The 25,935-nt window shown below is 40.5% G+C and overlaps 1 protein-coding gene across 2 annotated transcripts; it reads right to left on the bottom strand.

The window, feature by feature from the left end:
- Positions 1-1,173: 1,173 nt before the first annotated feature.
- MARF1 (meiosis regulator and mRNA stability factor 1) lies at positions 1,174-24,843 on the bottom strand. Of its 2 annotated transcripts, XM_040078917.2 has the most exons (27): positions 24,827-24,843; positions 23,455-23,662; positions 21,257-21,922; positions 20,103-20,277; positions 19,083-19,309; positions 18,179-18,296; positions 17,280-17,452; positions 16,040-16,474; positions 15,349-15,518; positions 15,085-15,246; positions 14,667-14,856; positions 13,770-13,948; positions 12,824-12,904; positions 12,241-12,477; positions 11,361-11,480; positions 10,861-11,036; positions 10,410-10,630; positions 9,614-9,756; positions 8,260-8,393; positions 7,540-7,742; positions 6,852-7,079; positions 5,831-6,061; positions 5,513-5,725; positions 4,726-4,786; positions 4,488-4,628; positions 3,793-3,963; positions 1,174-3,649 (listed from the first exon to the last, which is right to left on the bottom strand). In XM_040078917.2, exons 2-27 carry the CDS (start codon positions 23,599-23,601, stop codon positions 3,417-3,419), a joined length of 5,235 nt encoding a protein of 1,744 aa, XP_039934851.1. In that variant the 5' UTR covers positions 23,602-23,662; positions 24,827-24,843; the 3' UTR covers positions 1,174-3,416. The 2 variants fall into 2 exon arrangements, with proteins under 2 accessions (XP_039934851.1, XP_039934852.1); XM_040078918.2 differs by lacking the exon at positions 24,827-24,843 and having other exon boundaries at positions 21,776-21,922; positions 23,455-23,678.
- Between the last annotated feature and the right edge of the window lie 1,092 nt (positions 24,844-25,935).

Genomic DNA, 25,935 nt, shown 5'->3' on the forward strand with positions numbered 1-25,935 from the left:
CAAGCAAAACAAGCCATGTTACCTTTAGAAAAAAATGAAAGCTATTTCCATCACAACTTTTTTACTAGCTTAAAACAGATGGCTTAACACGAAATGAGAATGAAAGAAGTGGGAATGTTTGCAGCACAAAACCAAAGCAGTATTTAAAATCAAACTCATCTTTTGAAGGTAATCACATACCAGGTGCTGAAGGATTTTACTCATTCATTTACTTAAAACCATTCACAACTACTGGAAGATGAAATTACAGACTGGTGATTACAGGGTTTATGGTGCTGCTGTAGGAAGCCTTTATAAACTGCCTGTTTCTCCTTTCAAGGAGGAATATTCATTATTTTCAAGAGGCATATTTATTACACTGTTTATGAAGAGCTTCCCACTAAGTTTTTAGGTAGTTACTTTAAAATTGTTTACTGCACTCTGTAAGGTCAAGTGATTCCTTATCTGCAGCAGACCTGACATTTGCTCCAGCAGACTCCACTTAACCGTTCTGTTGAGTGAGAATATGTCACAAAACAAAAACAACAACAACACCCAAACAAACGTCCCCCAAAACCACAGAAAGCCAGGAGCAGCTCATCCAGGTCTTTACGTTTGCCCATGAAGATGTGAGATGAAAAAACTGTTCAGTTTAGTTGTGTTTTTTATTTTGTTAAGATTTTGAATTTCAAAACACTCCAGTGAAAGAAATTTGCCATATTTGTAGTTCCTGCATAATTACCATCCTCAAGCTGGAAAAAGCTATTCTAACTCACAAGTGACTCGTTAACTTTATTAATGTTCACATGACCTGATTTGCAACAATTCTAACATCTCAAAGGGAGACTCACTGAGGAGGAACACCTGACATCCACCTGCTGAATTTACAGCCCTTCCTCCATTATTTCTCTTTAGGCTGATAAATAGCACAGCTTCTTTTCAAAATAAACCTACACATGACATGGCATGAAGAGGAGCAAGACACTGACTGCATCTGCAAACAGCTCAAATGCAAAAACTGGGAAAAGCCTCAATATCCAGAATTTATGGTGTTTCTTTAGTTTTCACTAAAGCCCAGCTCTCTGTTCTGTCTCAATAATTAAATTTAACATGACACAGCAAATTAATTGTTCTGGGGCAGGTTTTTTTGTTTGTTTGTTTTCCCCCCCACAGGTCTTGAGACAAGGACAAGAGTTATGCTTGCTTGAAAATTTTATTGACAACTGTTTGGTCCCAACACACAAAACAGCACTTGAGCCACAAAAGAAAGTGTCCAAACAAAGTAGACAGCTAAGAAAAGAAGTCTTTCTTCTCTCTCCCATTTCAAGGAAAAAAAAATAGTGCAGAAATTGAGGGCTTCAGTGACATTTTTTTCTTTTAAACAAACATGAATCTGAAGTAGTACATTTATTTGCTCAATTAAAGAATTTCATGGTTGCAATGCTTTTAAATCTGTAAGTCACATCATTCATTTAACCCTTTGGATAAAAAAATATATTGCAATTCAATTAGCTATTTTGTTACACTATGAACACAACTTCTCAAAAGTATTATTCTATTACTTTCAAACAGCAATTTCAGCAGAATCACACATGAATCCAGATAAGATATGCTGACCTCCATATGTGGTATAACCACCACATTACTTGCATAAACACCGTATTTTCCCCTGAAGCAAAAAACCTGGTTTTCTTCAGTACTCCAAATGACTTGTAGCTGCATCTCATGAAAATACAGTTTCAGGCTGGTCTCTTTTCCACTGCACGCTCTTCTGAAACAAAGATCTAGACTGGTCACTGTCAACCTTACCAAAGTTAAGGTGAAAGCAGATTTTTTTGCACTTAACTCACTAAAAACATTCCAGAAAACTCACTTGCAAATTTCTTCTTCTATAGCAGTATGTCTGTAGAGGTTTACTGTGGACTCAAAATGCTGTGCCATAATGCTCAGAAAAACTCCCCAGTGTTTCTTTGCACTCACAATGGCTATAAACTCGCTACTGGTAATACTTGCCTAAATATAAAAGATTTTATAACAAAATCTGACTAGTAAAATTCTGTCCATAGCCATTGTTCAGTGGCATTTCTTGCTGCTGGCTGAAAAATTAGAGCCTGTCTTCCATCTCTTGCATATTACAATAGAATCCATCTAAAAAAAACCCCAAAAAAACCTCAGTTGGCCAGTGGAAAACTTCTAGTATAGGTTCTTTCAATACTACAAGCATTTATTTGCTGCCTGGCAAATACAACCCATTGTAAATGCCACGGTTACCCAGAATGGGTAGAAAGTCTCACACACTGGACAGTTCTGCTAACTAGAGTTAAGGTCATCCACTGACTTAGCCTCTCTCCCAAAGCCGGCCCTTGCAAAAGCCAGCACAAGATACCACAAATTCAAAAAGCTGCCAACACTAGGAGTAAGTCTTAGAATAAAAACAGACACAGCTAAAAGACAGAACATCAAAGAACGAGCTTCCCATTTACTGAACATGCTTAAAAATAGAAAACAAGGTTAAGAAGAACAACCTTAGCATTTCCACATGTAGCTAGAACTTACCTTACAGGTGGAAATAGCATCAATACCTTCCATCACCAACCACTTTAATAAGACCTGCTCCGTATCTGTAATTTATGCATTAAAATGCATATTTCAGAAATATCAGAATCTTCCTAACTTCATTTCTAGACACAAAGAAAATGTGTGTGTCTGTATCTTACGCTCATGACATCAAGACAGCCTTTCCCTTAACCAAACCCATGCCAGACAAACGAAATTTGAGGGAAGCTTAAAGCATCAGTGTCCTAGAAAGCTCCTAAACGGAACTGAAAGCTACAGCGAAAAAAAACATTTAAAACAAGTTTTACACAAGATCCACACCACCTTCTACAGACATCTTAAGACAAGTATTTCCAATGCAGCTACAAGTCACCTGAAAGGTCAGAGAACAAGTTTCCCCTCTGGAGGACAATCAGCTCCCCTCGCTCTTGTCACCCCAGGTCAGCAAGTTAAAATTTCTCAACAGGCTTTTGAAAGACAAATCATGCATTTCATTAATACTGTCTGAAACAATACCAGTAAGCAACAGCCTATAGAATACAATATGCTACATGTATGATTACATCACCAACAAGGCTTAAAGAAAATAAAATCTGTTCCATGTTTGTTGAATTAATAGTTTGCTTTTACTGAACACATTTATGAAAAACTGTAAAATTTAAGAATAATTTAACAAATGCCAGATTTTTTTTCAAAATAATAGAAAAAAATCTGCTCTGCTAACAGCCGTGTTCAGTGTAAAAGGAACAAAATCTTCACGGAATACATTAAATACAAATTAATTCCTCTAGGTTTTCCATTAAAATACACATGGGCTAGCAAACAGCTTTACTTTGTGCACAGTCCACAGGTATTTGTCTTTCACACTAAAAAGGAAAGAGTTAAAGCTTGGTTACAGGTGCAAGTGAGAAGTTTGCTGCCAATTTGACCTTGTTTTTGTGTTGCTTTTTGGCTGGGCTGTCTGTTGCTTCTTTGTTTACTTGGGTTTCAGAGGACTGACAGGGAGGCACTGAAGCGTTCTCCGTGGCGTCACACACCACAGAACCAGAGATCAGCTTCTCTTGAGCTGTGGTAACAATTCTCTCTTTTTCTTCTTCTGTTAAAATCATTATCTCTAAAACAAATAAGACAACTCAATTTACTGACGCTCTGTTTTTGTAGAAGAAGAATATTCCTCTGCTGTTAGGCAATAGAATATTTATTTAAATATTCTGATATCAGAATGATTTGAAGCAACAAAGGGAGGTAAACTCTTACCTGGGAGGGGTGCAGGGCGTTCCTCAAACTGAATGAGGTCTGCAGACTCAAGAACCACGGGATCAGGTCTCAGCTGGGGTGATGGCAGGCAGGAAGGTACTGGCTCACACAGGAGATCGACAGGAGAGGTGTTTGTGAGGCAAAGAAGTTCTTGTTCTGTTTGATTAGAAACTACAAAAATAAGGGAACATCTTTCAGAGCATCTGTAAGCTGTGAAGGTGTCACTACTGTCACAGGTAAATGTAGTCTCCAGATGCAAATCTGAGGATTCGAGAACTATGCTCTAGTTGAAATACTAACACCAAACTAATTAATCTCAGATTCATTTGCTGCATCAGCAGCATTTAAGTAAATTCTCATCAGAATACAGGAGACACTGCTAGCAGAAGCTGCTGTGGCCCCCCCATTGGCTTCATGTCTGCAGACAAATTCCCACCAAATCCCTGGGAAGCACTACCCAGAAGCTCTCTCCCTCTCTATATATTTATGTGTGTGTATATATATACACACACACACATTTATAGGCTAGCAGCTCAGGACACAAGTCTAACCACAAACTCAGAGAAGTTCAAGCTTTCAAATGCATATTTGCACAAGTTCAGATTTACTAACTCACCCTTCTCCATGCTGCTTCAATTACTCTGCTTATTTTCCCCTAGACAATAAATTTCTTATATAAACCAATTTTGCATTACCATTGCTAGGCCTTCCCAGATTTAGTTCCATAGATGAAGTGGATCCTTGGGTCTCCATAATATGTCCATTATTGTCAGCAGGTTGATTTCCATGATCATCTACATGATCAGCAGGGGGAAAACTAGGTGAGCTAAAACGAGCTACAAAAAAGGAAGTTAATTTGGTTAGTTACCTCAAGCTGCCTCTTAAAAAATATAAAAGAAAACGAAGATACTGCTCAAAATTGAAATAGCTTACTTTTCATATCATTCTTCAGGACTACAATTCTCTTATGGCCATGTCCTTTAATCCAGACCACCTATTAGAAAGGAAGCAGAATTGAACATCAGCACGTGCTAAGCTCAAAGCATTTGCTCACTGCCTTTCGTCCAGCTTTACACTGACATGATTTCCAACAGAAAATTAAATCACATTGCTAATTTGTACTACACTATCCATGTAAAGGCTCAAAGTAATCGATACCAGAGGCAAACCATAGTGCCAGGAAGTCTACTAAATATACATTAATGAAATTAAATGTTTAAACATGGAGCTGAAGAATTCCTTTTCGTCACTCTTCAGAAAGACTGGCTTACTTAAAGGAAATATTATAGCCACAAACTAGGTCAAAAGATTATCCCAGAACACTTAGGATATGTGGATGACAAGAACATGGCACTCCTGACAAGGTCCCAGAATTCTTCACTCCCAAACCCAATAATGCACTCTGATTAAAGTGAGGGTTCAGTCCTGTACAACCATTCATTCAGACAGACAGAAAATCAATTCTCTCATTCAGAGATGCCAGGGATGTTTACAGCCTTACTAGGAACGGCTCTTAAGCAAAATTTCAAAGGATGTGTGCTGGTTTATTTTCTTTTCCAGATTTCTCAGAAGTGTATTAAGAACACAACTGGTATCAGCTTCCCTGAAGAAGGTAATTATCCCTGTAATTCACCCCAACTAAGAGAAACTGTGGTTGTGTAACTACTTTTAACCCATGCAGAAATCTCAATGTAATTGTGCAAAACTGAGTTCTTCATACCTGTGGAATTGCTCCCAGGAGCTCTTCTAAATTATTGCATCCATATGCTTTAGGCTGCAGCACTTCTCCTGTGTATTTGCTGTATGCTACTGGGAACTCGTGAAGAAAAATTTGCTGATAATGGTAGGTGTGAAGTAAGGACCTCACATTCTTTGCAAAAACATACAGATTTGTAAGCTTGACATATTCTTCTGCTGCACCATTGGTAAAAACCTAGCCAAAAAAAAAAAAAAAAAAAGAAGAATTAGAGCATACACTTCCACAGTCTCTAGATACAATGGCTTTTAAAACACATCAGAAAGGCAAGAGCTTACACACCTCAACCAAGTAAGGCAGACTCTTCAGGAGTTCAGTTAAGGTCATAAATCCATATTCACATGGATTAAGTGAAGTACTGTGGACTGTTTCATAATGTTGCTTAAGCTGTTCAACGGAGAGCAAGGATGTTCCATCCCAGGACATCAGCAAGACCAGCAACTGGGCAGTCAGAGTCCGCAGAGATTTTCTATTTATCAGCTGAATTTGCTTGCCAGATTCTGTGTCAACCACCTAGAAAAATTAATTGGGAAAGATGTTAGGGACACAGAAGAGACTGATTTATAAATAAGACGTATATGTGGGCTTTATTTCAGCATAGCTGTATCTGATATTCCCCTAGCCAAAAGCAAACAAAAATCAAGTATGTCATTACATGGAAATATTTAAATATACAAGACCTGTACAGCTGTGCAGCAGTTTCTGTCCACTGGTAGGTATGATCTTAGTCTTTGTTACAAGCCAGTTGGTCCTGGCTGAACTCCAGCCTAACACCAGCTGCTAATTCAACAAAACTGGAGCAACTAAACTGTTGTGCCCACACCCAGGTAATTGTAACCTCTTCTCCACTGGCACAGAAGACCAGCTATGTATTTACATTCAGAGTCAAAGCCTCAAAACATAGCTAATAAAGAAAAAAAATAAAGTAATTGAAACCACTAGAGGACTGAACACCACCACAGTTATCAGAAAACTGTTTTTCACAGAAGAGACGTGGGGGGAAAAAGCAAATTTGTACTTTTAAAATAAGTACTAGAATAGAATCAATTACTTCTTATTTGCTAAATAAACATGAATATTGCCAGAGAATGCTGCAAAGTTAGAAAAGAACATAGAGATCACAGGAATATAGAAACTACATTTAAAACCCTTCTGGAATTTTCCCTTGCCGACTTAACACTGTACACCAGAAACAACATTTCATTACACGTACTGAGCCATGTCCTGTGAGACAGGAAACTCCTTAACACAACCCTGCACACCTTCCAGGGGGACAAGACAACTGCCAGGACCAGGACGTTACCTTCACTACGTGGCAGAGTTTCTGCATGAGCGCTGGCACGGAGCTGACGTCGAAGTCGTGCAGGCGCAGGGCGTAGCCGAAGGTTTTGGTGTACTCGGGCAGCAGATCCGCCAGCGGCAGGGAATTGTCCTTCTGTGCCCGCAGCAGCTTCACCAACTGTGCAGCCACTGCCTTCACCTGCTCCACCTCTGTCAGCGTGAGAATCTTCTCCTCCCCACACTCCAGGACCTACAGAACACAGGGGACACTTTGCTGAGGGGATTGATGCGGTCTGGATGAACAAAGCAGCTCAAACTCGGGGCCTGCAGGTGGGCATTCGCTGCGTGCCAGGACCCAGACACCTCCAAAGCTGCTTGTACAACAAGCAAAACCTTGTAACTTCTGAAATACAACACAACAAGCAGGGAAATAGCTAACTTTCTTAAAGTAAACCCAACACAATTATAATAAAACTTAGCTCCAATTTTGAATCATTGAATTTGTAAACAAACAGCCCCTTGAATGTGGCTCAAAACCACAGAGCATTTTACTAAAATAGCATTAAGATCTTCTCAAATACAGCTGTCTAAACATTACAGGTGCAGAGTTTATAACTCATACTAAAGTCTATGAGAAATAGAACCCCTGCTGAAGCAGCTGTATACATTCCAGAAAAATGCTTAGTCTAGCTTATGATTTTGGAACTTACAAGTAAGACATCTGGTATGGCTTCAAAGAGTTCAAGTAGTTTTGTAAACCCATAGTAGGCGAGTTTGCACTGGCGCCCAAAGTGGTGGTGGTAGCAAGGAATAAATTTATTGAAGGGCATTCGAAAATGGGGCTGGTGCCGCAGCAGATCCACCACCTCCTTGGAAAACTGCTTGGTTCTTTCAATTTCCTCCTGGGTACGTTCTAAAATTAAAAAAATAACAAAGCAAGAGCTACATCCCCACATGCTTATGAAATGCAACAGAATACAATAAGCAAAAACAGTGGCTGGTTTTCAGCATGATCACGCCAAGTGACTCTTTTCTTCTACCACTGAGACCTTTACTAGGCTTCCATGTTCAAAAGTCCAAAATAGTCAGGTTATCAGGCCTTCAGGAGGCTTTATAAAAGAGCCAAATAGGTCTGTATTTTCTCCTGTATGGAAACAAACCACTCTCTAATCATTCCACAGAAAGCACAACTACATGCAGAAGTAGTAATATCATTTTATGCTCTCTGCCACCCGTTTTCCTGTCCGTTCTATCGTAAGTGTTCAGAGAATGACATTCTTGATTTGCTAGAACTTAGCAACTTAGTCATGAAGGCAGAAATATAATCATAAAAATTCCCAGCTACTCCTACACGTTTGAGTTACTAAAGCCTTAGAACAGTCAAAGAACAATCTATTTAGAAACAGCACAAGTAAGTCTCATGGACATACCTCTTTTAGGAATACAAATCACCATTTCATTGTCTTGCTGTGACAAACAGATGGTTGTATCAGGAATTTCTGATATAATATCAGACAGTTCACACACTCCATATTCAGTAACATCCCAATCCTTAGAGAAACACCTGAAATTTAATACAAGCATTAATGCATGCGGTGTGCGCAATAAATACATTTTTTTTGAGAGTTAAGAAAGCAAGCCTCGAATTCTAGAAAACATAAGGACAATTTCCATGTTGGCAATAACAATATCCTGGGAAACAAAGTAGAAATCCATTCTAGCCAGAGAAGTAAGATTTACTATCACGTGAACAATCAGTTTAACAAGGGGCTGTATATATCAACCAGTGATTTTAAGTGCCTTAGGAAAAATGTAATTGTCCTGTGCATTCAGCTCCAGCTGGCTACACTTAACAGTCTGCATTTGCCTAATAGTTATGGCCATGAACTCTTTTAAACAAGAACATGTCTCAAGAGAAGGCAGAGACCATCTCCTGAAAACATCATATTAAGCTTCCCAATACTGTGCAATACATTAAAATGTATTTTACTCTTCCCACTTCTGCAACCAAAACCTCTCAGGAGCAAGAACACCTCACAAACACTCTTGTTCAACAAGTGGCCAATGCTGACTCTACATTAAGCAGATTTATAAACAAGCAACAACGCCAAGAGTAGAAACAGGAAAACTCCCAAGAAGGAGCTGTTGGCACACTATTTACAACAGCACACGTGCAAAGGCAGATCCACAGGTAGCTCTGAGATGCCATGGTTCATTTAAAGCACATAACTGTTACTTTCTATCTTCCTATTAAAGAAAGCATCAATTTTGGTTCTTAAAAAGAACCCCAATATAACTCTACTTTTTAGAAGGCTAGCACAGAATGTTCCAGACAGGTATTACTCCTCATTTTTGCCATTGCTAGATTCAGTTAAAGTAGTAAAAGTAACTCCTGGCAATTAAACTATTAATTTTATATTTCCTTCCGAAGAAGTCTAACAATAAGTTTTCCCTTTACCGTTCAGTTAATGTGCCATAATCTACTTGCTTAAATCCAACACTGTAGTCATGGCTTCAAAGAGATCTAATGAAATACAATAATCCACTTCCAACCTCAGTGACATTAAACGAACCTAAAGTACTAAAGGAAGGAATAAAATATGGCAGAGAGGTTTTAATTTTTGTTCTTATTGGAAGTGTGAACTTCCAAGTTGCAATAAAAAGGCAATGTAGTTGCAACAGTTATATACTGAGATTTAAAGTGGTGACTCCTCTTGCACTAGGTATTAAATCACCACCAGACATGCCCTGCACAGTTGTTCTTGTTTCATTAGGGTAACTTACCAGTGATAAGCCTGCAAGAATTCCCTCACAATAACTTGCTTACTGGCCTGGGATTTGAGCAGCTTCAGTAAATCTTGAGTGAAGCGCTTCACCTGAGCTCTGTGCGTTAGCGTTAACAAACGTTTGGAACCCATGCCAAGAATCTGAAAGAAAATCAGGTTTGGTCACTCACATCCAGCACCCTCAGTAAAAGGGATTTAAAAGCCAATATTAGTATAGGTAGGCTAGAAAAAGAATATAATAGAGACAAGCTCTGGAATGGCAGCCTCATGAGGCCACCCACTTTCTGTACTAAGAACTATGCCCTCGAGAAATTCAATGCCTCATCCATGAGTGCTACTGCAACTTCTGTACATTTGTGTTGGTTATTTAAACATCCTACAAACAATTGCTGCTCAAAGGTGTAACCCAATCTGACCACAGGGCTTTTGTAATAAGGTCACAACTTATTTCTCACAGAAATCCCTTCAAGCCACAGGCTACACATCTCAGCCCAACTCATGAGCACTCAGCATTTGCAGTATTCTTATGCTGCACACAGCACAATTAAAAACTTTTACCCAAGTACGAGCCATAGGTTAAAAGCAGCTTCAAACTTTATTCATGAGGTTTCCCCAGAAGTTGTTTGGAACAAATGGGCATAGAAACAGAATCTCAAAAAAGAACACACCCACCAAGGTTCAGTCAAGCAGCTCTTTCAAGGTAATTGCCCAGCATCTACAATAGCAACCAGGAATTCAGATGGCTGCAGCTACAACTCCCCAGGTCAGAGTGGCCAGCACCACACCTCACTCACCTGCAGTACATGAGGCACTGCTTCCAGCAGCTCCATTAATTTGGAATAGCCATAGTCAGACACTCGGCATTGCTTGGCGAAGTGGTGATGGTAGGTTGGGATGAATTTGCTGACAGGGATGACACAGGATGGCTGGCTTTTGAGCAGATCTATCACTTCTCGACTGAACTGAATGAGCTGGGGATTACCTACAGGGCTCTTGGAACGCAGAAGCCAAGGATCTACAAACAAAAAAGTCATATTACTGTACCTTTCACAAGTATTCTTCCACTAAACACTGCACTTTACTTACGGATTGAAGCTACAGCACAGGAGAAAATAAGCACAAACATTCAAGCTGAAAGTTTCTTCTTATAAAAAGTTTAACAATTACACGTGCTTATTTTATTAGTGTAAACTTCTAGCATAAAACCAGTGAGTTAAAGAAAAGGTTTTAAGCAGAAATATTTACCTGCAGTAGGAGGTGGTGGTTTGTTATGTATCCATTTGATAACTTTAATGCCATTTTGGGCAGTGGCAATGTTAACTCCAGGAACACAGGTAATCAGATGTTCTAAGGGAACACCACCTTGGCCTTCTGGCACCACTTCAAGATCATTGAACTCTGACATGTAACAATCAGGAAAACTATGGAGGAAAAAAGCTTCCATTATACACCGAAAGATCACTACAATAATTGTCCCAAAAACATTATTTTGAGACACTTCTTGAGTAAGATTTCAACAACTTACAGACACATTACAGAAGACTTCATAAAACAAGTATTTTATATAAGTGTGCTGTTTTTGCTAAACAAGAGCTTCAAAAGTTACCACTTCATAGTGTATTCATTTGCTATAAAGGATACCACTTCATGTAAGAACTGAGTTTATCTACAACAGGTAATTCCCAAAAGGTTTTAAGTCTTCAACCTATCAGACTTTACTAAAAACAGAAATTAAGATACTTTACCTTAGTAAAGGCACAGTACCCTCATGTGTCTGTAGAAGACTGTGAACTTGGGGAGCAAATGTCTTCAGAGACAAAACCACAAAAGGAATTCTATAAGAATCTGGATCAAACTCATGTTCACTGCAAAAATAAGAGGTTCAGGTTTTTATGCTTACTCTACACACAGCTTTAACATTGTATCTGTGCTCACACGTATAGTAAACATTATCTTATATGCACATAATATATTGCTACTAGTGACAACAGCACTTGTAGTACAGTACAAGCAACTTCCATAATTTTTCCCCAAAAGTAATATAGCTACAGCCAATTTCCAGAAGTGACATTTAGAAGACCATGCTTTTACTACCTATTAAAACTTTCAAATTAAATTTTAACAGCACATACCAGGCAGTTAACAATGAACACCTAATAGCTCTTCTACTAGCAAAACCTGGCAGCTGTGAATTAAACAAAAAACTTAATACATGGCTTCAAGAAACCTGCAACTTGCTATGAATCACTTACTAAATATAGCTGGAGGACAAAGAAGAATGATCAGCTACAAATACATAATGAAATTCAGGTAATAGAAGTCTCTGGCACCTATAACCCTCCTACATAACCAGAGGAATGCAGGGACCCTTCCAGCTTCCATTAAAGAGGTGTTCAATCCTGGCAGCTGTGCTAGAACACAATCATCTTACCTGGACACACCAACCCATGAGAACTGCCTAGAAATCCACTGGCCCATCTTACTATTTTCTGCCTTCTACTTGTAAACATCTGAGGAGTGTCTATACCACATTATGACAACACACACCTCAACTTTAATATACTGGTACACTATGACTGTCGTTCCAATATTTGTAAGATTTATAGGATTTTATACACAGCTTACATAAAGTCTTTATTCAGGCAATGCTGCTTACAAACAGGCTCGTGATATTCCAACTCTTCAAATATTATTGGACTGCAGTTTGCTGAGGAGCCATCGTGTGACTGAGAGGACCCCAAGGGACTCTGCCTGGCTTGGCTGCTGGGCAGGAGGCACACGAGCCTCCCGCTTCCCTGGTCACGGATGGCCACGGTGTCCGGGAGTTTGTACAAGTCTGAGACAATTAACTTACGGCCAAACCTAGGAGGGAGAGATGGAAATAAAGCACTTCATATAAAGACAGGCAAGGCAATGCTGTAATCTGCCATTTTTTGTTTAATAAACAGGAATACGTGAGAAACTATTTGATGCAAAAGGTTAAGGTACCTAACCTATTCAACCAGTGCAGAAGAATTGAGTAAAATACTGAAAGTAGAACCTCTAAAAAAGGCCAGTTTAGCCATCACTGCCTCTGGCTACAGAATGTGCTGCTGCAGCACCTAGGAACAAAAATTCATAATTCTCTACTACTCTAAGTCACTGCAAACAATCATACATGATCAGATTTTTTTTAGAAGCACTGCAGAGGAAACCACCAGGAACTTACTTTTTTTCATAGATTTCTGTGAATTTGAACACAGGCAAGCAACAAGCAGGTGCATCCTGCAGAATGGACATTGCTTCTGAGCTGTAAGAGACATTTTTCAGCATTAGCACAAAATTAATCTGCTGCTATTAGACTCCAGCCTAAATCAGCAAAATATTTAGAGATGCAGTCTATGAACTATAAATGAAGCAGGACAAAGTGTGTTCCCCTCCATTCCAGCACTACAAAAGTTGTCATTTTAGATAAGGGAGTGCTAATTCATCAGGTCATGTCTCTGAAGGAGTTGCATCTTTCATAGGTGGTGCTAAAATCTGAGCATCTACAAAATGCAACACCAAAGCTGCAGCGTTAAAATAGTTACCAGCCCATAAACTTTGATCAGGCAAGACAGAAATAAAGCTGTAAATTATACAATGACAAGCAGAACATAACTGTAGAATACTCTACAGTTTAAGCACTAGCTTCATTCCGTGAATAAATGATAACTTTTTCCAAATGCTTTCTTTCAGTAAGAAAAAAATAAATACTTGTATTCTCACAGCATTAGCACTCCAAGTTGTATCATGCTCCATGTAGCAAATGAAATGCTGGTGTTTCCAACTGTGTACCCACCCTCAAAAACTGAACTCATACACACCTTCTTGGAGGAACAAATAAATAAAGACGCCCAGCGTAATCTCAGCTTACAAATTAAGTTAAGGGTTTATCAGTATTATGCAAGAGTAGTGGTGCAGCGATTAAACTCTCTTAAACAGAGACCTAGAGTCTTCAGATGGAACTTAGAACATTAAGTATAAAACCAGCCTAGTTGTATTTAACACATTCATCAGATCGTACAACAGATTTTACTTTACTTCCCTATTATCCCTTTAAGCAGTATTTTAGATCATCTCTCAGTTACTAATACAAGCTAGGACAACTAAGAAGATGCCAAAGTGCTTATTACCTAAGTAGAGAGAGTGATTTACTAGCAGCTCCTGTTGCTAATGAGACCTGGATCCTCTTACTGCCAATTTTGTATCTGTGCAGACTGTTGACAGCACTGATGGCTTCTTGCAGATTTTCCATCTGAACCATAGCTTTCAGCTGGTAGTCTGTGTGGGGACTGAGCTCCACACTTTTTACCTGAGAGGAAGGAAGAAAACATCTCATATATTCACACCAAAACATTAACCCAAGGGAAGTCACCACCAGAGCAGACCTGCTTTGGCCAAGAGCCAAATACAACAAAAGGAAAGGGAGTGTGACGAACCACAGCCACGAGGGCAATGCAAACCAGAGCCAGGCACAGTGATCCTGGACTAAGGCAAGCCCACGGTATTTCATTAACTCAAGCATCAGCCCTCTCATGTAAAGATTTTGCCAGAAAAATGTCATCCACAGATCAGACAGAAATAGGGCCACTGACCTCAGCTTCCAATAATTGCTTTTTACCAATTCACATTTACCCTGCTTTCGATCACTTCTGACTCAAAACAGTTTTTACTGTGATTTTTAAGCTGACATCAGGAATGCAGCTTTACAGCTTAAGCTTTAACAGGATAACCTTTTTAAGTCTCATCCCTACATACTAATGAGCCACTTAGTAAGAATTTTATATACCAAACTTCAGAACACCAGATCTATGAAGACCACACACAAATTAAAAACCTAGTACAAGTGATTATCTGCTCTTTTTGAAGAAAAACAGACTCCACAACCCATCCTTTTAACAAGATTTCAAAGTCCTGCTCCAATACCTTTCTCTTTCTGCTTACCTGTACCTAAACCACAAACACACCCCTAAATACATTAACAGGAACTATTTAAAAAACAGATTTTAAAAAAGAATTTGAGCCTTTACCTTGCCATGTCTTGAGAAGATTTCTTGTAAATTTTGCTGCAACTCTTTTCTGGACAATCTGTAATCTATGTTGCTGATCTGAATGTCTGCACCATTTGCAAAGGGATCAGGGCAGTCTGTACCACTGGAATGATTCACTACATTGAATGTGAGTGGAGATGATCTATTTGAAAGGTTGGGAGACATACTCCTGGGTAAAATAAAAACATTTACAGGCTGAAGCAACTGCACAATTCTGATGTATAAGTCTCAGAATCAGATAATAGACACAGGTCAAGTACATAAATACAGCACTTAAAAGGGAATTTTCACAGTATATGTGTGCAGGCAAAGCAAACAGCAGCACAAGCAAATCAGCTATGAATAATCAGTGTATGCACTGGTGAAGTCTCACTTTCCCTCCCAGACAGACACTTACCGAGAAGACCAGCAACTCTGAGACATGAGTAAAGGACTGAGTTGTCTTGAGGCCGTCAGCTTACTGAAAGCAGAGGGATAGCTGACCTGAAATACAGTTTCATCTTTATCTTTTTTATCTACAGGGGAATTCGTAATGCTCCTGGAAGCAGAGGTCTCTTTTCTATTTACAAATAAATATAAGAAAAAGAAAAAACCCATTATGTTGCAGAATTTACATTAAAAATATGTAACTAACATCCACATCTTTATTTTTAAAACATACTTCTGACTGTTTTTGGAGGATGATTCTCCTGCTCCCATTTTTTTGGTTGCCAGAGACACAGAAATTGTGGCATTAGAGTTACTCTGAGGAGAAGGAATTTGTTCTCTTAAACGTTCTTGCTGGTTTTCAGTATTTCTACTGATGTTCTTTGATTCAAGGCGGCACAGCTCCTATATGAAACAGATAAAAGGTCAGCAGAAAAGCACCAGACATCCCTTGCCAGAGGCCTTCTTTCTGATGGAAGGCTAGATGACTGAACGTTTTTTCTTTATTAGTGTTGTAATTGATATTTCATAACAAGGAATTTTTAATTTTCTGTGGCAGAAAACAGCACATGTAATTAGTTGAAGTGTTTTGCTACACTGTAGCAAGGTCTAACCCTACGTCTTAAAATAAGGAAAATGGATCACTAGATGTTACACATCACCAGTGCAAAAGTCAAAATTGGCTAGAATTTGAGAGCAAGTACCAGCAGTATTTCCAAATTGACAAAAACATGGCAGGGAGAGGGAAGAACAACCCTCACGTTAATTGTCTGCTTCCCAAGCAGATGAACACAGCTCTCATTCAGGAATGTCACTGCACACTAGAGTTATTCATTTATTAGTACTGACAAGTTAAAGCAGTAATAGAAGCAGTCCTCAGAACACAAGGAAAAGCAAGAATATGGAACAAGGCAGAACAACAATACCTGTAAACTTTTGACATTAGTGGGTTTGATGACAGATCCATGAACCTGGAATCCTCTCCCAGCAGAGCCTTTGGTACCAGCAGACTGATCATTTGAGTCTTTGTTGAGGAGGCACAGCTTCGTGTTCTTGTTAATTTTTTTGGGAGACTTGACCTTGTCAGTTCCCACAAAGCTGGAGCTTTTTGTTTCATTGAGTTCTTTGTTTTTGGGAGTGAAAGACACTACAATCCTGTTACCAAAAACATCTTCATTTTCCATTCGCTTCCGAGCCCGTTCAGCACTTTCCTGGTTTAAGAAGCGGAGAATTGCACTGCTTCCAGAAATGCTCAGCACCTTCCCTCCACAGTTGTCTGACAAACGCCTCAGGCGATTGCTGACACTTTTGCTGTCTCTGTTTGTTGGCAGATTATAGACATATAACAGCGTATGACAAGCCTGTTAAAAGAGCGGAAGATTTTCATTTGATTATGCCAGAACACCCTCTGGTTCAAAACCAGAAGTTCTAACACTGGTTCTGGTGACCATGCCCTCCTCCTACCACCAAGTCATTCCTTTCACAGCACTCAATTTGTTTGAAAAACTCTCATACCAAGGCAGAGCCCCAAACTTCCATCTCCAATATAACTTGAGTTAGAATAGACTACAGGGTCCCTGATCAATGGATCTATACTTGATCAATTCTCCAGAAGAGAATTGAAGAGAATTGTTAACTAACTATCCAGCAATCTATATATTCTACACATGCATGTGAAAGCATAGGTCAGGAAGTAATTCCAAGAAAGAAAAAGTCGTGAGTGCTGTGTAAAGACACCACAACACATCCAGAGGGGATCACCACGGAGGGCAAAAACCCAAGAAAAGGCACAATGACTCAAAACTTAAGAGTGCTTCACTAAGATGTCTTAATGCACAACTAAGCTCTTACCCAAACTTTCTGTAAGGGAAAGTAAAGCATGTAAGATACATTATCTGGTAAAATATTTAGTGGTAAGAATGTGCCTTTACTACTTCATTTTTTAGTTAACTACCTTCTCATTTAGCATTTCATTCTTCCTGCCTGAAAGAAAGCAAACATTCACATGGTAGTAACTGAAATACAGCCAGGCCAAATACACAGCAGACATCATATCCCAGTATAACTAATCCCACACAATTTCAGCCTCTTCTCCTCCTAAATGACAACAAAACCTGCAATTTGGCACTTGGAAACATCTGCTGCATCAAGAATTAAAATCTTTACCGGCATCTTCAGTGGTAACCTTGGTGGCAAATCTGAAATAAACTCTTCAAAACAAATAAGTTCATGAGCATGATGTAAGAGTGCTTCTGAAGCTTGATTTTTATGTACCAAAATGATTCGGAAACCATGTCGATGTCTCAGGTCACTCAGTTCCAAAGCAAAGTTCACATCCGCTGGAGGGGAAAAAAGGAAATAGGCAAGGAAACACTTGAAAAATATGATTGAAGGAAATAAAAAAAATGATTGAAAGAAAAACCCCACAAATCTCATTCAAAAGGTTCTATTTCTCATTGGAAATTTCCAGTGAAGGAGCACCAACAGCTACAAGGCTTCTCAGACATTACATAAATCAGTAGTTCACATTCAGTCTCAAGACAAGAGCTTCTTTTTAACAGCAGCTCATAGCAATTCATCAGCAGGGCACTGGACTGGTACTGGGTGTTTCTGCAGAAAACATTTGTTTAGCTTAAGGGAGAAATCCAAGGCCAACACATGGCAATGCAATAGCTGAGTGGATTGCAGATTTAACTGTGTGATATTATATATGCTGCTATGCGAACTAAAAACATACATTTTGCTCAGACCACAAATACAACTCCATGAGTTTTAATTTATGAGCTTCCTGCTGAAGCTAACTTTAGACAGCAGTCACACACATACCTATGGACACTCAAAAAGGCATCAAATCGTAACAGTGACTGAACTGAGCCAAGTTCTCATCTTACTGTCCCTGGTTTTCCTTTGCTGCTACTGACATTAAGAATTCTTCAGCAGTTCAGTTAAAGCTGGTTCTAAACGCCACCCTTTTGATTTGGAAATCAAAACAGTGGCAGATGTAAAAATACTATGGAAGAGACGACCTGAAGCCAGCACTGTAGCTGAGTACCACAAACACTTACTTGACACAAGAACCACAGTTGCAGGTGCAGTGTGTGTATCAGCAAATCTCCTCAGACTCTGTCTGAGTTTGTCATCAGCAGCATTCTTGGCTGTAGCATTGATGTGTGCAACAGTCACCTGTGGAAATACATAGATACACTCTGAAGAAAAGCTTCAGTGTGAACTGTGCTTACTTCAATGGAATTAAAATTAAAATACAAGCTCTCGCATGCACTTTTAATTTAGGTAAATTAATGCACACAAGCACAGAATCGAACACATAGGGATCAAAAACTGTTCTCTGAGCACTAAACTTCAACACTAATTGCTCAGCAATGTCTTTGGGGTGACTTCTGCTGTTCTCCGTTAAGGATTGCAATTCACACACCTCAAAAACATTTCAAGAAACTGTCAACCTGTTATCATACCTGCAATTTAGAGGGTGGAAATATCTGACATAGAAACCAACACAAAAAGCAATAAAAACCCCACTGATAAACAGCAGGTGCCAATGGAAAATATATGTAGTGTTAAAGGTGCTCCAAAACAATGCCACTAATCTACAGGTATCCTTACCAGTCAGCACAGTATTCACTGCAAAGTAAAAAAGTTAATTTCACAGACTCATAGTTCTTTTAGGTTAATCATTTGGTCACAGATTTGAAGGATAAAAACTCCACTACCACATTTTACTGGATGAGATAAAGACACTATTGTGAACACTAAAACTAAAGCTAAACCAGTTACCTACAGGTAACAGAATCCAGATAATTTTTGAAAACTAAAGAAGCAAAAAGAAAAGAAATCCCACCCATAAACTAAAGATGCGTTAGACCCACAGAAGCAAAGCAAGCGTCAATGAGAGCGTATCCGTCTCGGCCCACTCAAAGTACACAAATTCTCAAGCAGGTGCTGGTTGGATACCTGGCAGTTGTTTAGCTCCTGAATAACTTCTTTATTTTCTTTACTGATGTCACACACACAGATGAATTCTGCCTCTCTGTGACCTTTAAAAAACTTCTCCCGAATCCTCTGCACAACTGCTATAGCTGAACGGCCAGTGGGAACTGAGCAGTTTTCAATATCCCAGAAGACTCCAATGGGGGGCAAGTTTTCCAGAACTTGGCCTGTTATTGCAACTTCCGGGGACCCTGTGCAGGTGTAAGAACACAGCTCATTTTTATCTCCAAATACTGGGAATGTTAAACTTAGCATAGTGTGATCTTTGCATTTGGGAAGCCTCACGAACAACGTGCCCAGGAATGCAAGTTCAGCTTCATTTCCTTAAGGAATCCAACACAACATCCGTCTTAAACAAAAATTTAGGCACTGTCAGATTAGGATAAAGAGGCAAGACAACTTTGACTTTTCTTTTAAGCTCTCAAACAATCAAGTAACATATCTAAAAAAAATTACCAAAAGCCAGAATTAACTGTCTGAAGTTGTGTAACACTTGGTGCTGTGTTAGTAACAGAAGCAAAACATGGAAGCTGTTCAAATTTACACTGTGGATTAGATAAGAAATCTAATCAAAACTGGGTAAATGGCCAGTACCATGATGGTGATTACAGGCAATAGAGAACTAACACTAAGTATCCTACAGCTCAGTGCGCTATAGAGTTTTTGCTACCACAGGCTAAGCTGGTGTTTCAGCACTCTGAAAATCTATTTAAAATTGAATTAACATTATACAACCATTCCATCCTCACAAAACAACTTGAAAAGAAACACGAGGAATGACAGAATCCTCACAGTTCAAAAACAAGCTACAAAACCAAGTAATGGATTTTCAAAACAGAGACAAAGTATTATTCTACAGTTTAGTCTTCTCTGACTTTATAGAAGTTTCCAGATAATAGTGCAATTTAAGAGAACCCTTGCTGTGCAACAGTATCTAAAAGGAAAGCATCCACTAAACGGAAGTTTCAAACAAATGTGGTTTACCATATTTCTGTGGTGATTTGCCAAGGCTGCTTGCCAGTATCAAACTCTTCTCATTTCCTGCTCCTTTGGTTCCACAGCCATTACAGATTGGGATAGGAACAGGTGCAGTCTGTGCACTTGGAGGAGGAATATTTGGCCAGATTTTAGCAGCATCAACTAGGCTGTTTCTGGTTGGCTGTGGGGACAGTTTTTCAGAACACATGTTCATTTAGTATACAATATTAACACATGCTATTCTATGCTAGAAACACTCATTCCCCTTCTGCAACAAATGCCAGTTCAGATGTGCTTTACAAAGCTAATTAACAACAGTATGAGGGCATGAAGGAAACTTCTATTCTCCTATTTCAGCATATTCAGCTTTAGATTTCCAAATGCAAGGAAAGATTCTACTAAATTCAACATATCAATACATGCCACCTTTAAGTAGTACTAAGAGGTATCCTTAAAAACAAAAACCGGAGACCTGCAATATAAAACCTGCACACGAAGAGCAGGTGTGATAATTCCAAATATATTGAATTCACCGTTTAGTTCCTTGAAGTGACATTTCACTTTTATATTGGAAACTTAAACTTAGAATTTTAAGTAATAGATCTTGCAAAGTTAATTATATTATTTCGTTAGAAACTCCTAGTAATATTCAAGCACAGTTCTAACAAGTTCTGAATTTTACTAAATTGGGACTAAAGTATAAATTACAAATTTGGGAAGACTAAGACCTATCAAACCAAAGCAAGACTAGAATATCCTTGTAGCAAAGACACATCGCCTGACTTACAAATGGCTCTTTATTGATCAGCTGCCCAAGGGTACATCTTAACTGCTGTTAGCCTTTTCTCAGAGCCCCTACCATGGAACAGCTTAATTGGAGCTGTAAAGAAGAGATGACTGGATTTGAAAGAAGCTAAAACTCCACTCGAGTACATTACAGATCCCCTGTAGGCGAACATTGTGATAGCTCTTTTGTCTTCCCATTGCACTGTTACCTCAGAAAAGAGCTCAGCCTCAAAAAGGCTGCACGTTTGGACCGTGCAGCACCAACTAGGGGGATGCAAGCTTCACCCACAGGAGCTGGCGTTTCGCTCAGGGGACACAATTTCGACACGAACCACGCACCGCAGTCAGGAAGGAGAAAGGTGGGGTGTACAAACCTTGCTCAAGCAGTCAGTGCAGTAGTGAGAGCCCTTCAGACACACGGGGGGCACCACGTTTAGGTGCAGAGGGTTGGCGCACACGCGCGGCGGCAGCTCCGGCTGTGCAACGTGCTCGTCCAAGTGCCCCGCAGCCCCACCGGTGAACTCGGGACAGGGGAAATAGCCAGAGGACGGGCAGCTCGGCAGGGCTGGGAACTGATGCAGCTTGTGCACGTTACCGTGACACGGCTGGAAATGGAGCTTTCCACAACAGGCCAGATGCTGGCAGGAAGATACGCTGTTTTCTACGCACATGCCAGAGAACTCACTGGAAATTCCTGCCAAATTGCTTCTAGCTGGAGGGTTCTTCAGTGAAGACGCAGACTGATAAGCAAATCCTGACCCTACTTGACAAGTTATCGTCCCAGTGCCTTTTGAGTCTAATATTGTGCCAGGGTGAATCAGGTTCCCACCACCACCACCGCAATGCATTTGTGGAGTACAAGAAGAGTCAGAGCCATGAGCACAGCAGCTTACTTTGGGGCTGGGGGAAAGCTGTAACTGCTGTTGCTGAAGAGGATGAACATCGGGAAGCGGCACTGCTGGAAACAATTTAGAGCCAGCATGAGGAGATGAAGCATCCTTCAATTCTACAGCAGCTTTCTTGTTCTCCATGTAATCTTTCTGGAAAACGAAAGCTCGGTTACATCTAGGTGCATGAATAAAACAATTTTATAAAGTAAAAAGCAAGTATTTTTAGACTATTATGATTTTACATTTAAAGTACTATCTTTATGACTACTATTACCTTACTGACTGAACCTGTAAAATATTAAGAGAAGCACATCAGTTACATGTGCCAGCCCTAGGTATACTGTTATCAGTGGAATTTGGACACAACAAACCCAAAGAGCTATAAACCAAATGGCAATGAGTCTATAAAACAATCATAAAGGAAGAAAACTGGGAAAACTGTTAGGGTAAGACAGAGAGATCCTTATTTCTTGTAAGAACAACCATACACTGATATGACAAAGCTTCACAACTTGCAGATATGTAGGTAATCATACTTTAGTTTGAACAAAGATTTTAAAATTCTATTGAAATTGTGAAAGTAACATATTAAAAGAGTATGACTTAAAAAAATTAGAAGTTACATCAAGCAGGTATTATAGTAGAGAGCAAAGATGGCTAAAGTTTCACAACAACTAAGTGGTTTCTGCCTACTCTGATTTAAGGTATCAAGATGTACCAACAAAGGCACAGAGAGAAGTTTTTTAAAATGCCAGCAGTGAAAACCAAGCAAGGTAAAAAAGGCACAGAATAGTCAAGGTCAGTAGAGGAAACCTGAAAAGAACACTGCCACAAAACTTCTGAACAACTTTTATTCTCCAAGTGGAATTGAATACATTTCCCACTACACATGAATGAATAATTAATTACTCATTCCTCTGTACTTGATGCTACATCTCATGAAGACAAACTCTGCCAAAAATCTGTCTGGAACTGATTTATACACTGAATTCCAGATTTTATGGCAGCTTCCTTCCTAACCCTCAACACATGGAAGCAGCAACATGCTCATCCATTTCTCTTATGTCTTTACTTAATCAGATTAAATGTGTCTGGGTGTTACTCAACAGCTGGAGCTCACTTGCTCAAGTACCTAATTGTATTGTAGTACTCCTTCTATTCCTTAGCCCTTTACATCTTAAGTGTATAGAATTATGTACATTACAGAAAAGGAGCATTTAAATAAATGTAAACAAGGAGAAAGTAAGACATTGTGAAGAATAGTATCCACAATTGCTGTAGCTACTACATAATAATAATGCAGAGAACCAAAACTGCCTCCCAACTAAACAGATAAATTGGAGGCATGACCTCTCCCTACTCTACTCTTCAGCAATAATTTGGCAGAGCTCCCCAGAAGCTCCTTACACACCTTTTGGGCAGCCAGCTGCATTATCCCCACAGCTGTGCAGAGTAAAGCCTGACAAGGGAAGCAAAGCCCACTCTCCCCAACACTGATGTGAGTGCTGTGAACACAAACCAAGGTCCTAAATTCCCAGGCAGATTTTGCACTTACCTTGGCAGCTGCTGCCTCCTCATCCCTCCCTCCCCACCCCTCTTTGGGCAGTAACACCCCTGCAGTCAGGCACCCCTCCCCTCTGCTCTGGGAGCCCAACCATCCTCTCACGAAAGGCAAAAATTACCGTTTTAGCACTACAAGGCAAAGCCTTCTCAGCAGCAGAAAAGCAATTAGAAAGTTTCCAGAGCCATGGCTTAGCATCATTCTCTTGTTTCTGAAGCCATCCCAACGATCTATTGCAGAGTTTCTCCGTCCTGTTTCCTTCCATCATACAGCCAAACAAAAAGGTTCAACATCCTTTCATCCCCCCTTCCTTTCATTCTTCCCACCTGCTAAGAGGACAAAAACAAAAAGGACTCTTTAAATAACTTTTAAAGCAAGACAGAGAAAAACCAGCTTGGTCTTAAGAATTCCACTACTACTCTGTCACTGAAGCTGCATTAATTACGTGAAATTTAATTATGCCTATGGCCAAGGCCTTAAGTATCCTTTTTAATACAGGAATGCTCCTTGTGACCCACAGCACTGAAGAACCAGTCTGAGGAGAAACACCTTGAAGTCCATGGCATTAGCTGGAGTCACACAGCTGCTGGCACAAGAGTACCCTCAAACTTTCAGTGCACCCTCCTAGAGAGTGACTCCAGGAGGCAAGACCAGCTCAACTGTAAATATATAACAGGAGCAACTAAACTCAGATGAAATAATTGAGTCGTATATTCACCGTTTTTCCATTGGCTAAGAAAACCTAAACACAACACACCTGTATTAAGCACACTGTATTTACCATTTAAACAGAGCTTCAAATTATTAAAATAACTTATAGATACTTCTGATAATCCTCAAACTGCTCCACTGCACATCAATTTAGCTTTACAGAACCACAAAGCAGCAAAGCAACCTAAGGCTCAGTACCAGAAAAAGTATGGTTAGCAACGAAGCCTTCTTACCCTCCAACTACGTGCTGCACTCATTAGACTACACTCCTTCAGGTTCTTTTATATTTAATATTGAACACAATAACCATAGAACACATTACATAGCACTACATTTACCTCTCCGTTGTTTTTAACGTCAAAAGAAGTTTTATTTTTTTTTAAGCAGAAATGCTTATTCAGGCGAGTCCTAGCTATCCAAAAATTATGCTGAATACAACATCAAGCTCATCAAGTTTTACAACTCTAAAGTACGTTACTTTGGAATGTGTCTGATAGCAGCGGTTAGTTCGGAATTAAAACGGTAACTGAAAAGAGTAAGCGTTACATTAACCACACATGCTCGCGCCTCGCCCTCCGCGTCCCAATGCTCCCGGGGCGCCTCCAGCCCGACCCTCCCCAAGCCGCCCCACCGGCCCCTGAGCGCCGCCGGGCTCCGGCCGCCCCGGGCCGAGGCCGCCCCAGCTCCGGCCGCAGGACGGCTGTGCCGTGCGGAGCCGGTCCTTGGCTGCCACAGCAGCCCCGCGCTGCCGGGGCCCGGCCGTGTCCCCCCGCCCGCCTCACCTGCGCCGGCCCCGCCGCCCCGCGCCCGCCGCCGCCGCGGCCCCTCCGGCCCTTTGTTGTCCTCCCTCCTCCCGCTCCGCTCCTTCTGCCGTCAGGCGTCGCCGCGCGCCGCAAAGCACCGCGCTGCCGCAAAGCCGGCCGTCGTAACGCGCCTCGCCCGCTTCCTTTAAAGCGGCGGCCTTGAGGCGGGCCCGGAGCGGGGCGAGGGCGGTGAAACGCGCACAAACTCCACGGTAACGGCGCTGAAACCGCGGCAGGAACGTGTAACACTGTCTGCAGGGAGGGATCAGAGCAAGGCCCGGGCTCTGCTGCCTGGGGCCCAGCAATGGGACAGGAGGAACGGGCAGGAGCTGATGCCCAGAAAGTTCCACCTGAACGTGAGGAAGAACTTCCCTGCGAGCACTGGGACAGATTGTCCAGAGAGGCTCTGGAATCTCCCACACTGGAGATATTCCAGAACAGTCTGGACACATTGTCCAGAGATGCTCTGGAGTCTCCCACACTGGAGATATTACAGAGCCAGGGAGGTGGGACCAGGTGACTCCTGAGGTCCCATGCAAGCTGACGTAGTTCGGTGACAGCGGGGTGTTGGAGCAATGCAGGAATGCAGAGTCCCCAGGAACAGAACACTACAAATCTTTATTTCCTTGGCAACTAATTGTTCAAATACATTCAAGCAGAAACTAGCAGAGTATAAGGTTAAATAACAGCTTGGTGGCAACTGATAGGATGAAATATAACCTCAAATTAAGTTACTACAAAAAAAAAGTCCTTGACTTAAGACAAAAATGACTTCGCAAAAACCCAAACATCAGTGTGTTATGGGCACCGTTCACATTATGAATTCAAAACACAGCACTGTACCAGCTACTGAGAAGAAATTAACCGATTCCAGCTGAAACCAGGACAGTGACCAATCCCCTGTTTCTGTGTAATTCTTTCATTGTTGCCATTTTCTTTAAAGCACAGTGCTGGTTTCCTCAAAGGTGCAGCATCTGTGTTAGATGCCTGACACCCTGTTCTGCAGAATGGCAACAAAACCAAGTGTCTTGCTTCAGTGTTGCTTGGCTCTTGCACACGGGATGAAAGAACAATGGGATAACAAAAGG

Source organism: Hirundo rustica, chromosome 15, assembly GCF_015227805.2.
Source record: "Hirundo rustica isolate bHirRus1 chromosome 15, bHirRus1.pri.v3, whole genome shotgun sequence".
NCBI classification, from domain to species: Eukaryota; Metazoa; Chordata; class Aves; order Passeriformes; family Hirundinidae; genus Hirundo; species Hirundo rustica.

What these genes read in the sequence shown, in the direction of transcription:
- MARF1 (XM_040078917.2), bottom strand. Translation starts at nt 23,601, where the DNA reads ATGATGGAAGGAAACAGGACGGAGAAACTCTGCAATAGATCGTTGGGA. An exon ending in TGCCTTGTAGTGCTAAAACG is followed by an intron (nt 21,923 to 23,454) that starts GTAATTTTTGCC and finishes TTCGTTTTCCAG; the next exon opens with AAAGATTACATGGAGAACAA. An exon ending in TCCTCCAAAAACAGTCAGAA is followed by an intron (nt 15,247 to 15,348) that starts GTATGTTTTAAA and finishes ATTTGTAAATAG; the next exon opens with AAAAGAGACCTCTGCTTCCA.